The sequence below is a fragment of the Clytia hemisphaerica genome, unplaced genomic scaffold (genome assembly GCF_902728285.1).
Source record: "Clytia hemisphaerica strain Z4C2 unplaced genomic scaffold, Clytia hemisphaerica genome assembly, whole genome shotgun sequence".
Lineage (NCBI taxonomy): Eukaryota > Metazoa > Cnidaria > Hydrozoa > Leptothecata > Clytiidae > Clytia > Clytia hemisphaerica.
In genome coordinates this window covers 74,692-87,004 of record NW_027104247.1, presented here as the reverse complement: position 1 = coordinate 87,004, position 12,313 = coordinate 74,692, and the positions used below count along the sequence as shown (strand labels likewise).

The window sequence follows — 12,313 nt, the reverse complement described above, 5'->3', positions numbered from 1 at the left end:
CTGATTAGTTAATATTTATTGAAATTCTGTAATATTTTTTGCCCTTTAATATTTAAAGTTCTTTCATTATAACTTTGAATTCTCATACAATTTCAACTGTTTGCAGTCTGTAGCATAATTTCTCCCTAGACAGACTCATTGTGCAAGGTATTGATTATCTGGGAAATTCTTAATCTGTCTTAATAAGGGAACTAATTTTTGTGGAACAAAATTTTTCGTTTTTGTACATTTTGTCCCAACTGTAATAACAAGTTTCCCCATAATTTTTCAAATGCTAAAAACAACAAAGATGGCACTTCGATTAGAAATAAGGTCTTAAATTAATTTATTTCAGACACTTGAAATTTATACTAACCAATATAACCTGGAAAAATATGCAACCTGTTATTTACTTCTTATAGATAATAAAAACTATTGAAACAAAATATTATCAATTGATGGGATTGCCATTGCTGGTTAAGCTGATAATTGGATGGCCCTATAAATGTTATGTTATGTTATGGTTCTGGATATGATTCACTGAGTGTCTTCTGGTAAGACTATTTTTCTGGAGCATGGTTTTATCAAGTGGCTATAAGTGGTTTAGCAATTTCAATTTCTCAATTAATACCTTTATCTTTGTGCTTGGAGGCTCATCACAAACAGGTGAGGTTTTTTTTTACACAAAAGCACATAATGCAATTTTAGACAAGTCAAAATAGTCACTGCTTCAAAGATCTTTATAATTAAAAGCTCCATGTCATTGTAGACTGTGGAAAAGGGAGGAGGGGGGACGAGACAGACCTATTTGCGCAATATGGACTCTTAGCCAAATATCAATTTAAGATTTGTGTTATTTCACAGTGTTATGCATGTTCATACAAGCATTATCAAAGATTAGGCCATAACTAAAAATTAGCGATCAAAATATGAATCCTGGGGACTTGATTTGAGGTCATTAAGCAGGCATGTCGCACCGGGTAGGCAGCTGCCGTACCAGATTTTTTCTGATTACTCGTCTGTTCCTTAGAGTTTCTTATTTTCATTGCTATGCCTCAGATAACTGGGCTTAGGGTTTAAGTGACCTAGGCCCCAATATCACCGTACCATATTTGAAATGTTTCTGTCGTGCTTGTTAAGTGGTTTACCTACTCTTTTACAAGTTTTTTAGATGTCTTAAGATTAGTGGTTTAAGGTCGAAAACATATAAATTTCTGATTTTTGCTGACATCAAGTTTTAAGACATAATTTTGCGCATAATTATTTGCATATTTTAATCCCATGAGTTTGATATACATTAATAGATGGAAGTATTAAGTTTTGGCATATATTATTTCGGATTTTATGTCCTGACAGGGTTCCCAGCGGTCAGGGATAAACCGGAATTTTTGGAACTTTTTTGCTTTTTTGCAGAATCCCTTGAATTTGATGGTTTTCTCCATTTTTTAAAATTTTCCTTGTCAGTCCCAACCATGGTGGGTCCTCCAAAAATTTTATTATAACCACTAAAATCAGCACACTTTATTAAAAAAAGGGTTCTTTTTTAACGTTGGGAAACTGCAGGGAACCCTGCCTAAGTACAATATAAGTACAAAGACATGTGCTAGGAAATCGCGCTTTCCTTCATTTTTCTCATAATGATTTGTAGTACAATACAAGTACAAGTTGGGAATTATCGCCCCATTAGCTATAATACTGCGAGATTGCTGATAAGTACAATATGAGTATGAGTGTCCCAGTATGCGATTTTGAAAATTCGCAACTTTGAAAACATTATGTATACTTTCTTTGTACTTGTGGTACTTGCGGATTTGATGTACAATATAAGTACAAGAAGTCTTTAAATGAAAGTTTTAAATTGATCGAAAAGTTGTACTTTTTTTATACTCCACAGATCTGAGTACAATATAAGTATAAAAACTAAAAAATACCCATTTCTACTTAATTTATACTCCAAACTCAAAAGTATGAAAAAAATATACTCATACAATAGTTCATGTGGTAAAAGTACAAAATAAATATACTTGAGTTATAGTTTAAGTATACAACCCAAGAGAAAAAATTGGTAAGGGCGTCATCAAAATGAAGATTCTGACTTGTAGATTTATCAGAATTAAACGATTTTTGTTTATTTTGAAAGAAAGATGGTTATACTTAAAAATGAGCATGCTTTTGCTGGTTTTAGACAGAATAACATATTTGCGTCTAAAGGAACGCTTAATGGCGTTCAGAAAATGCAGATACATCTGTGACTTTAGAGGCTGGGTAAAAGATATAGCATCTTGAAGGTCAACCAGTATTTTGGGACCCTAGAATCAGCATTGATAAAACCGAAAGTTCTAAATATGAGAAACAGCAAAAAAATATTGGAATTCCATTCCTATCACCTTGAGTTAATAGTTTATAACAAAAAATTAACATTATATATAGAATCAGCAAAAACGGCAAATTCTCTCATTTTTTTGCAAAATATAGGAAAAAAATATCTTTAAAGCTTAATATTTTCAGTTTCAGTTAAGCTTTTTTTCTAAAATTTTTACAGCTTATTCCATACATGAATGGAACTATTTTCAAAAGAGATTTGTTTTCAGAAACTTGATTAAGACGTTGTTAAATCAAAATGGTCATTTTGAAAATTTCTAAATTTTCAGTTTGGACTTTGCAATATCGAAAATCTTGAAATATTTCATTAAAATCATAAATTTTACATCCATCGGGTCGTAAATTTAAGGGGAAACACAAATATGTTCATACTTTTCCCCCCTATTACCACTGGGCTTAATAATTTGATTTTAACTATACCTCCGTTTTGGGGGCCCCAAACCTGTATTTTGACAACCAGGGGTATACTGTAAAATTTTATCAAGCAAATTTATGCCCAAAACCCTTTAAATCAAATTTCCAAACTATGGTCAAAGTTTTGTATTCATATCTTAAAGATATCTCGAGAAATCGCTAAAATTGCAAACCTCCGTTTTGGGGGCCATTAGAAAAAGCTACCTATCTTTAAGCGATTGAAAAATATTGTTAAAATTGAAATTTTGAAAATGAACTCCTGGGAAATTAAGTAGAGATGTTAAAGTTTTTCATGCAGCAAAAATCTTTGTAAAAGCTTTTTTCCTCTAGATTTGAGAGAAATTTTAAATTTGATCGCCGTTTTGGGGGCCACATACTGTAAACATCTTAATTTCAGACTCAGTGGACAAAAACTTCATCTATCAAGCAAAGCTAAATATCTTGGAATCCTGCTAGACGAGCATCTTACTTGGGAACCTCAAATTCACAGTGTCTCGAACAAACTTTCTTCCTGTCTTCGGTTCGCTTCCTGTCAAAACTCACACATTTTGTGAACTTCAAAACACTTCTTTCTTTCGACTATGCTTTATTTGACTCACATGTAAACTATTGTCTTCAAACTTTAGGTCATACCACTCAAGCCTCTTTTGAAAAAATTGAAGTTCTTCGAAATAAAGCCTTGAGAGTTATACACTTTAAACATAGCAGATACTCGGCTCGCCCACTCTTTATTAGATCTTGCCAATCAAAAAACAACTCAAAGTAAAGAACTGCCTTTTTGCTCTCGACCATATTCAAAATAATCTACCTAAATACCTTTCAAACTACCTTAGATACTCTCCTGTACACGAAGGTACAAGACAGTCACCCAAGAAACTTGAACCACCAACAACCAATACGGTAAAGTATGGCTCTTACAGTGTAGCTTCCCTGATAACTAAGGACAGGAACGAACTCCATACCAAGGTTTTGATTCAAGACTTTATCAAATGCTCTATCAAAAGCAAACTCTTAAAAAACAATTACATCGTTTTATTTTAACTAAACTTGCATCTGATTAGACTCTGGCTATTTACTTTCCTCTCTCTTCGTTCTTTTTTATTCTTTTGGTCCTTTCTTTATCATTATCATTTTTTCATTCTCTTTCTCTGGTCTGAACTTGGCAACTAAACTTTAGTAGTGAATGCTAAACCAAGGTTACTCCGTGGACACTAGTTTTTTTTAACTATCTTCGTTGTCTCCCTTCCGTTTCTCATTTACTCCCGTACTAGTATAAATGATATATACATCAATTTTGGTTTTTCATAGAAATGTTTTTACAAGTTGTGCTAGTATTTTTAACGTGTATTTATCACTTTGTTCATATTTCACATCCACTTGTACATTTTAGTCACAGTGGCCATCTTAAATTTGGTGAAAAATACCAGTGCTTTTAATCAGAGGCAATAATAAGTTGTAGGATTTCCCTATTTCTTGCCCCTTATTAGTTATATATGAAATACTTAGCAAAAGAACTCTACCCCAGATAATGTAGACCACCAAAAAGATTACTTACTGTTGTCGTCACTGGAATCATCTTTTATGATGATACTGTTAGTGTTGAGGGTTTGATATATAAGGTGTACATTCTTACTATCTCTTCCACAGTATGCCTTAAGTCGACTTCTGTTATACTTAAATGAAGAAGAGTGCATATACTTCTTAAAGGATTTCTTTTTCCCTTCTCGTTTAATGAAATCAATTGATTTCAAACTAAGAGATTGTTTCAAAAGATCTAAAATTTCTTGTCAGACTTGTGCTTCCGAATACTCATCCATTATTGAAATGTCTCATTTACATAGCTCAATCAGATTTTTCTATTCAACTGCTATATTACAAGGTATTCTTCCTGCTGGTAATTCATCAAATAAAGTAAAACCAGTTGGTTTATCTTGTCCTCTTTTTCCATAGATTAAACCTGATTGATAATGGTCGTTGCTTCCGCTTCCATTTCCATGATTTCGTTGTTGGATTTTTGGATTACTGGAATCTAAGATGTCACTAACTCTTTTTTCACTTGCTGACATATTATTTGATTGATTAAGACAAAAAAAGAGCTGTTTAAAACATTTGAGGGGCAACCTGAGGAAGCTAAATTAATGTAAATCACTTACCAGTATATCAAAGGCTCAAAATGAATATTGCTCAAAATTAGGCAGCGTTTTTATTACCCAACCCTTTGAATATTACTTTAAGTTTAAGACCCAATAACTTCCTCAGAAGTTGCAACCCTACTTATTTTTCCAAAATCCCTTTTCTTGGAAAACAACCCTTCACTTCCTTTAAGATGAACCCTTATCTTCCTCATTTCCAGTGATTCATTGATTTTGCACAAAAATATATATTTTCAAAAATTGAAATTATTCTTAGTCACTCTTTGGTCTAAATTAGTTTGGAAATTTTGAAAGATAAAAATCCAACCCCCTTCTAGGTCTAGATCAGACTTTCAGAAAAAAGGGAACAACTTCCCAGCAAGCATTTTGACGTCAAAAAGACGTCGGTAGACGGTCGCTTGTCAACATCATTTTTTGGTCGAATATGAAACGTCATTTGACGGTCACAAGCTGACCGTCAATGGACATGACCAAAGCTGACCATCCCCGACCATCGAATGACGAAAATCTGACCGTGGCGACCAAAAATTAACCAAAGTCTGACCCTAAAACGACCAAGATCTGACCATAAAACGACCAAAATCTGACCTCAAAATAATAAAGATCAAAGCATGAAAGCATTGCGTAATCAGCTAACCAATTGTATATTGAAGTTGTTTTTTGACGAGTTCACTCAAAAAGAATAAAAAATGAAAAGTTTTTCTTTCTTTTAAATGTTGTTTTCTTTTTGATGATAATCTTTACTATATGACTTCACCATAAATTCCATATAGGTTAAAACACTTCATAGAAGATAATATAAAGCATGAACATGATGAAACATGACAGCCTAGAAGGGTTTCCTTCATTCATTTTCGTCGGAGGATTCTGAGGAACAAATAACACGCATACGTTTTGAATATTATTTCGATGTGTAATTTTCATTGGTTTCATTGTCACTTTAACTACTATCGCTGTCTGCTGTATCACTCTTTCGAAGGTCATCTCCCGGGGGGGGGGGGCACTCAAGATAAATGACCTACCAGACGTTCGGCCCTTAAGGGTAGGTTTTTCATAGTTCAGCTAGTGCACTGTAAGGGTAGGAAATTACAAAACTGCACTGTAAGGGTAGGAAATTGTGATAAAAGGCCAATTTTTTGGTAAAATTTGCACAAAATTTGTCAATTTTGGAGGAAAAATTCCACATTTTCTTGGAAAATTGCAAAAATTTTCGCCCTTACCGGCAAGAAATTTTGAAAAAGTGCACTGTAAGGGTATGATTTTTCATTAAAATTCACTGTCCTGTAAGGGTCCGATTTTAGAAGCCAAATTTTGGGCCGAACGTATGGTCGTTTTCAGATCGAGTGCCCCCCCCGGGCCATCTTCACCCAGCTGGACACGGGACCGTCTTTTCTTTGACGACTGCTTCTTACGAGTCTCATTCTGGTTATTCTCTTTCTCGTCATCCTCCTTCTCAGCCATAACATTCTCGTTCGTTTCGTTCTCTTTGTCCTCATCAATGTCAAAGTCAATTTGGCCTTTCGGAGAAGCATGCTTAAATACTTTCCCCAATTCTGCTTTCAGAGTCTAATAAGTCTTTTTTGTAACGTTTCTTGTCCGCATCTAAAAAAAAAGTAAATAAAAAACGATTAACACACATTTTCATTTTGTAAGAAACTTTTTATAATGTTGGAATTTAATTAGTTCCTTTTGTTTGGTTATTTTAATTTGCAAAGGGAATTGAGAATTGAGCAGGTTGAAAACGTAATTCTCAAAAGAGAACATTTAAAGAGGCTCTATTAGTTCATTTGTCATTTTTATCTCAAGTGTTCCCTTTAGGCTCTTTTCGTATGTAATAGTTCTCTTCTGATAGAGAGAGAGGAACTCCTAATTCCCAAATGACATTCCTTCTGGAGTCGATTATAGGAATGTGTAGTACCTTTTAAAGGGAACTCATAGAGTAACTTTTGCGTTTTCTTACAAACTTTTGTGGCTTGTAAAAAGCAGAACGTTGCAGTCTGTAAATTATGATTTCTCTTTTTTTATTGGAACTTCCTGTTCCTCTTTTTAAGCGTAGATGGGTTCTGATTTTATGTCAGCTTTTCGTGACGCGCAACGCAAGTTCAGAACAATACAGTTAAAAGGAGTACCCCCTGTTTTTGATAGTTTTCGTCCAATGTCGTTGTAGCACGCTAACGACCATTAATTGAATTGGAACAGCTTTAAAAGGAAGCCATTTGCGTTGATCGATCATAATGCTGGGAGGATGGCCTCCCACAAACGACATTCAAAATCAATACGGAAGACTGCCGTTGGGGCTTCGAAAAAACCAAAACGATTAAAGCTTGTGGTAGATAAAGATGGACTTTTTAATTGTCCAATCGTGGATTGTGAAAATGCTTCTTTCAAAAGTAAACGAGGCTGTAGAAAGCACACGTGTTTACACCATGGTTGGTATTTTTATTTTGACGAAAAGCCTGAAGTTAGAGCTGTTCTTCCCTCTGAGCAGATAAGGACATTAGTAAAACCATTAAAGAACAGATCAGACACGTCAAAGATTGCATGTTGAGACAAACTTTCAAATTTTGGTTATCGAGTCTAGTTGGTGGCTCGAAAGGGATCAGTCAGGCTGAGCAGATTGTATCACGTGCTATGAAAATGTTTTGTTGTGAAGATCACGAACCAACCTGGGACATTTCTAATACTGTAACAGACTATTGCATTGGTTCAGTAACTTTAATTTCAGATTTTGTTGACTATCCTTTGAACGTTTGGAGTGTTGGTAATCCTGGAATCATTGGCTACTTGAACTCGATTTCACATTTGATGGACCATCGCAAGATAGCAGGCTTAACAAACAATAACCCTCAAACTTTGATTGCATCGGAAGTTTTTCTGAATAGAATGAAAAAGTCGTTAAACAAGAAAATGCGCGCTAGCTGGTTGACACTTTTGTCAGTTGACCACTTCAAAGAAACTGGTTGCTGGGCAACTCTCGAAGAAATGCAACAAGTGATACCATTTCACGGAGAGAGATTTGCACAGCTGGTACTTATGGCGAACAACAAAGAAAGCTTTATACCCTCGCATGAACTTTCTTTTGCCACATCTTTCATTATCGCAGTATTGTTTTAATGGTCAAGGCTGCAAGACCGATGAGCTATCAATTTTTATCTGTCAAAATGATTTCTGCAATAGGAAGCGATGGTATAATCGACCAATGCACTTTCAAAACTCAAGAGAAGGATTTGTGATGTTTTTGGGAGACTAGTTTACCAAGCCATAGGAAAATACATAAATCCTACCCGCTACAGACAAATATTTGAGACAGCAAGTGCTGAAAAATTAACCTCTGAGGAACAAGCTACCATTTCTTTGGATCAAAAGCACACATCCCATGTCGCAAAGATTCACTATCAAAAACTTCAATCACAAAAGATTGCCAAAAGTGCAAAGGAGTTGATTGCAAAACTTACCAATAACAGTGCAGGATTGGAAACTTTACACAACATTTCAAAATCGCCTTCTACTTTAATGCCAAAGAAGGATACTATCACGGACTTTGTTATGGAGAATCAAGAGTTACAACATAATTCGACTAGCTCAACAAATCAGCAAACTTCGGAGCAGAAAAAGCCAGGCCAAAACAAACGTGCCCCGAAAGTCCCGTTTTCCGCAATGGAGGATAATTTTCTCAAAGCTGGATTACAAAAACGATGGTCCCAAATGGACAATCATTCTAAAAGATCCTGCGTTTTTATTCCATTCCACACGAAAGACTGCTACACTATTGACTAGGGCAAAAACTTGTAAATATATCTAAAAAGAAATAATTTTGTATTTTCACTTCGTATTTCTAAACTTAAAACTTGAAAAAGATAAATTTTTGGGAAACAAAATTCCTTTGTTAGTTTGTATTCTCTAGCCTGTGTTTGTCTTCAATAAAATGTAATTTTCGCATTGTCTTCATTTTGATACAATGATGAATAAAAAATCTTTTCTTGTGTTACAATATGCTTAGCTGATCTAGCCATTCAATGTTGTACACGTTACAGTACAAAGGTCAAGTGATCCTCTAGACCTGGGAACTAGATTCCAAGGTAATGATAAAAAGGAACCTTTTAGAGCAAATAATCAGTTTCTTCTCACCCGAGAAGAGCTAACATCGCAATGAGCGACGTTGTTGTTGTTTCGGAGGGCTATGTGACCTCAGAAACCGAAAGTGAAGAAATTCCAGAGAGCTTAACAACTGTGGAGGGGATTGTCAAATTCTGGAGTCGTCGTAAGAAAGTTTACAAAGTCCGCTTTAAGCGAACTCTGCCAAAGTGGCTAGAAGACGACAACGAGGAAAACGAGAAACCAACAGATCTTGGTAATGTGAATTGTTCGAGTGGGACAGATGGCAAAGCTGTGAGCAACAAAACTTCCGTCGAAAATAAAACCGACTTTGTCGATGGAAATTGTTCCAAGTACCAAGGACCAAGTGAGACAAAACGAAGAAAAGGCACATAACTTTGTTAGCAGTTTTAAAGTTTTATATTGAGTTTTTTTTCTATTTTTTAAATCTTAGAGTTCTATTTTGTTCCAATTCTATATTCAATTTTCGAAATATTTAACAGAATAATTCGACAGGCTTTGTATTTAATTTTTGACCAATAATTGTCCACAAAATCATGGCTAAAACCTTTTTGATCTATTGATTACGTGAAGATTTTCAGAAAAGGTCAAATATCAAAGGTTTGAAAAAATTAACAGTTTACAGCACTTGCCTCGTTTACGATGTAATGCCATGGCGACCTACTCGCAAGAACGGGATTACATAAAGTTGCATTCTTTTTATAAAAGTATGATTTAGGGTCTCAAGAGAGTTAATCACTCTGGTAATAGTTTCAAAACGAGGCAAGTCTTGTTCGTGACTTTTATATCGAAAAATTAAGTAACCAAAATTTTCAAAATATTCTTTGGTAATTTAGTCAAGGGATTTGAAACGTAAGCACTTTTTTTCAAATAAGTTTTCTTTCAGTTTTAATATCTAAGTGTTTGCGAATTGCCCTTAGGTCGTTCTCTATCCAAGGGAACATAGCTAGGTACGATTTTGCATCAAATCCATCGCGAACTAGTCCTGCAACCAGAAACCAACAATCAATAGCAGGCTTTGCCCCCCGCCTTTTGACACCACCGTGTCGAGCCATGTTGTCGTGGAAGGTGTTATAATGTGCAAAAGTCAAGCGTTTTGGACCTCTATCGAACCATTTCACAATTATTCGCGTCATTTCCGCCCAGTACTGGACGGTATTGATCTCGGTAAATTTGAAAATTCGATTGTTCTTTTCCGCTTTTCGTAGGAAATGAGCGCGGCTCGTCGTGGGGAAAGTAGCCACGAAATCTACTTGTTCACCATCTTCTAGAAAGTTGAAAAGAAGCCTTGTTATGTTCAATCACTGACAAGTTAATTTATAAAACATTGAACAGGAAAATTTCCCAAAACCATTTATGGAATTTCAAAATTTAAAATGAAATGAGTTAAATCGTTTCAAAGTTCTGATCTATATCTATATAACGGCTAAAAGCTTCAAATGAATAAACCTAAGAAATTTTAGATGATGTTTCTTTCTTTTCTAGAGAGCTAGAAGAAAGTCTTTACTCACCAGCGTAGTCAAGATGAGCCAGCAAGGCATTCATTGTTTCATTGACCCCGCATAACAAATCTTCTTCGTCTGAAATACAAGGAAATTAAATTTTAGTTCAGCAACTAGACTTGAGATCTGAAGTTTTCCCAAACATCCTTGAAAGTAATCCTTTCGAAAAAACACGTCTCTTACAGGTTGTGTAAAGTGTATAATGGTTTGAATGGCCAGAAAAATATCCACATCTAATTGATCCACTAGCCTCTAGCCTATATATTCTTGCAATATCAGGGCAAAAGATTATACCTTCAAATCTATGACATTCATGTTCGTTCTCGGGTTCGTAGGAATTTCTTTTTCGAGGTTGTTCTAAAAAAGCAAAGTGTTGAACGTATTTAAGTAAAAATATCTACTGGAGAGATGAATTATTACCAAGAGTCTCAATGTCTAAAGAGTTACCTTCTTCTGTGTCTTCATCAGTTGTTTCAATGTGACGCTTTCGTACCCGTCTTCTCTCCTTTAGTCGTCGTAGTCTCTCAGCTAAAAACGAAAAGGATAAAAAAGTCTTACAAATGACAGTTTTGTCAACTTGTTATTAGGTGTTTTGATGCATTTGTAAATGCACATTAAATTTCAAGTGTCACTTAGCAAGTAAGTGAAAGAATTTACCTGTCCTTTCTTCAGAATCAGTTGAATCACACTGGGGTGGATTGTGCTCATCTGACCACTTTGAAAAGCCAGGTTGTTGACCATCGTCTATATAAGCTGTTGTATCGATTCGGTTGGACACGGGCGGCGTTGTCTTGTTGGTTGATTTTTTATCACGGATACCAGCGAGCTTTCGAAGCTCTTCATCTGGTACACACACGTTAATCTAGAAGAAATGGTAGTGATTTTAAATTCAAAAATGACAGTGTTTAAGTTACCACAAGTTAATTGTTTCTGTAAATTAAGTGCTCAAAAATGAAATACATCACTCTAAACCAAATAATTTCACGTAAAATACAACATAAAACTTTACCTTTACTGGTACGTAGTCGTCAACTGGTTTCACAAAAAACAGTTCCTTCTCATCAATAAATTCATCATTTTCGCTCATCATATTGCACATCCAGAGGAGGCATTCAAACGCATGCTCACGGATCCATGTGGCTGCAAACGAGTCACTCTCGTCCTCAGGAATTTCCTTTGTCTCCATGTACTCCATCCTGTCTTCCACGTCTTTTTTATCGTCACCGTATTTCGGACGGTTGTTGCATGTGATGAAAATACCTAACGTAAAAGAATGATCGTAGTCACTTCCTGGGGGGGTACTACCCTTGTCGACTGACGGGGGTGCTCCGCTGAGGTTCGAAAATTGGACCCTACGTGGGACTCGAAATTTGCGAAAAAAGTGACCCTGAATGGGACTGACATTCCAAAATTTTCTCAAATTTTCTACTTTTACCCCAAATTTTCCAAAAATAGGCACCCTACGAGGGACTGATTTTTCTATTTTGGTGTTTTTGCGATCCAACCTGGAGTTTAAAAAGGTACCCTGACAAGCGGAGCATCCCACTAACCCATCTTGCCCTAGTACCCCCCCCCCCCGGGAGTCACTTAGGGTGTCTATTCCACACGCGAAAAAGTCTATATTCAAAGCGACCATTGGAAAAAAAGCAAATAAGAAAACAAGCTAAACAAAATCACTGTACTCACCAGCCCGATTATCAACAATCTATGGGTCCTGATTCTTCCAGGAAACTGTCACTTGACCGCCTTGCAAAAGGATCTTGGCCT

The 12,313-nt window shown here is 35.6% G+C and overlaps 1 protein-coding gene across 1 annotated transcript; it reads right to left on the bottom strand.

Moving 5' to 3' along the window:
* Positions 1-10,943: 10,943 nt before the first annotated feature.
* On the bottom strand, positions 10,944-11,756 carry LOC136816381 (uncharacterized). Its single transcript, XM_067072710.1, has 3 exons — positions 11,556-11,756; positions 11,204-11,408; positions 10,944-11,074 (listed from the first exon to the last, which is right to left on the bottom strand). Exons 1-3 carry the CDS (start codon positions 11,739-11,741, stop codon positions 10,944-10,946), a joined length of 522 nt encoding a protein of 173 aa, XP_066928811.1. The 5' UTR covers positions 11,742-11,756.
* Positions 11,757-12,313: the final 557 nt, after the last annotated feature.

Coding starts and splice junctions, on each gene's coding strand:
- LOC136816381 (XM_067072710.1), bottom strand. CDS start 11,741: ATGGAGTACATGGAGACAAAGGAAATTCCTGAGGACGAGAGTGACTCG. Junction 11,409..11,555: donor ACGACTACGTACCAGTAAAG/GTAAAGTTTTAT, acceptor CATTTCTTCTAG/ATTAACGTGTGTGTACCAGA. Junction 11,075..11,203: donor TGATTCTGAAGAAAGGACAG/GTAAATTCTTTC, acceptor TTTCGTTTTTAG/CTGAGAGACTACGACGACTA.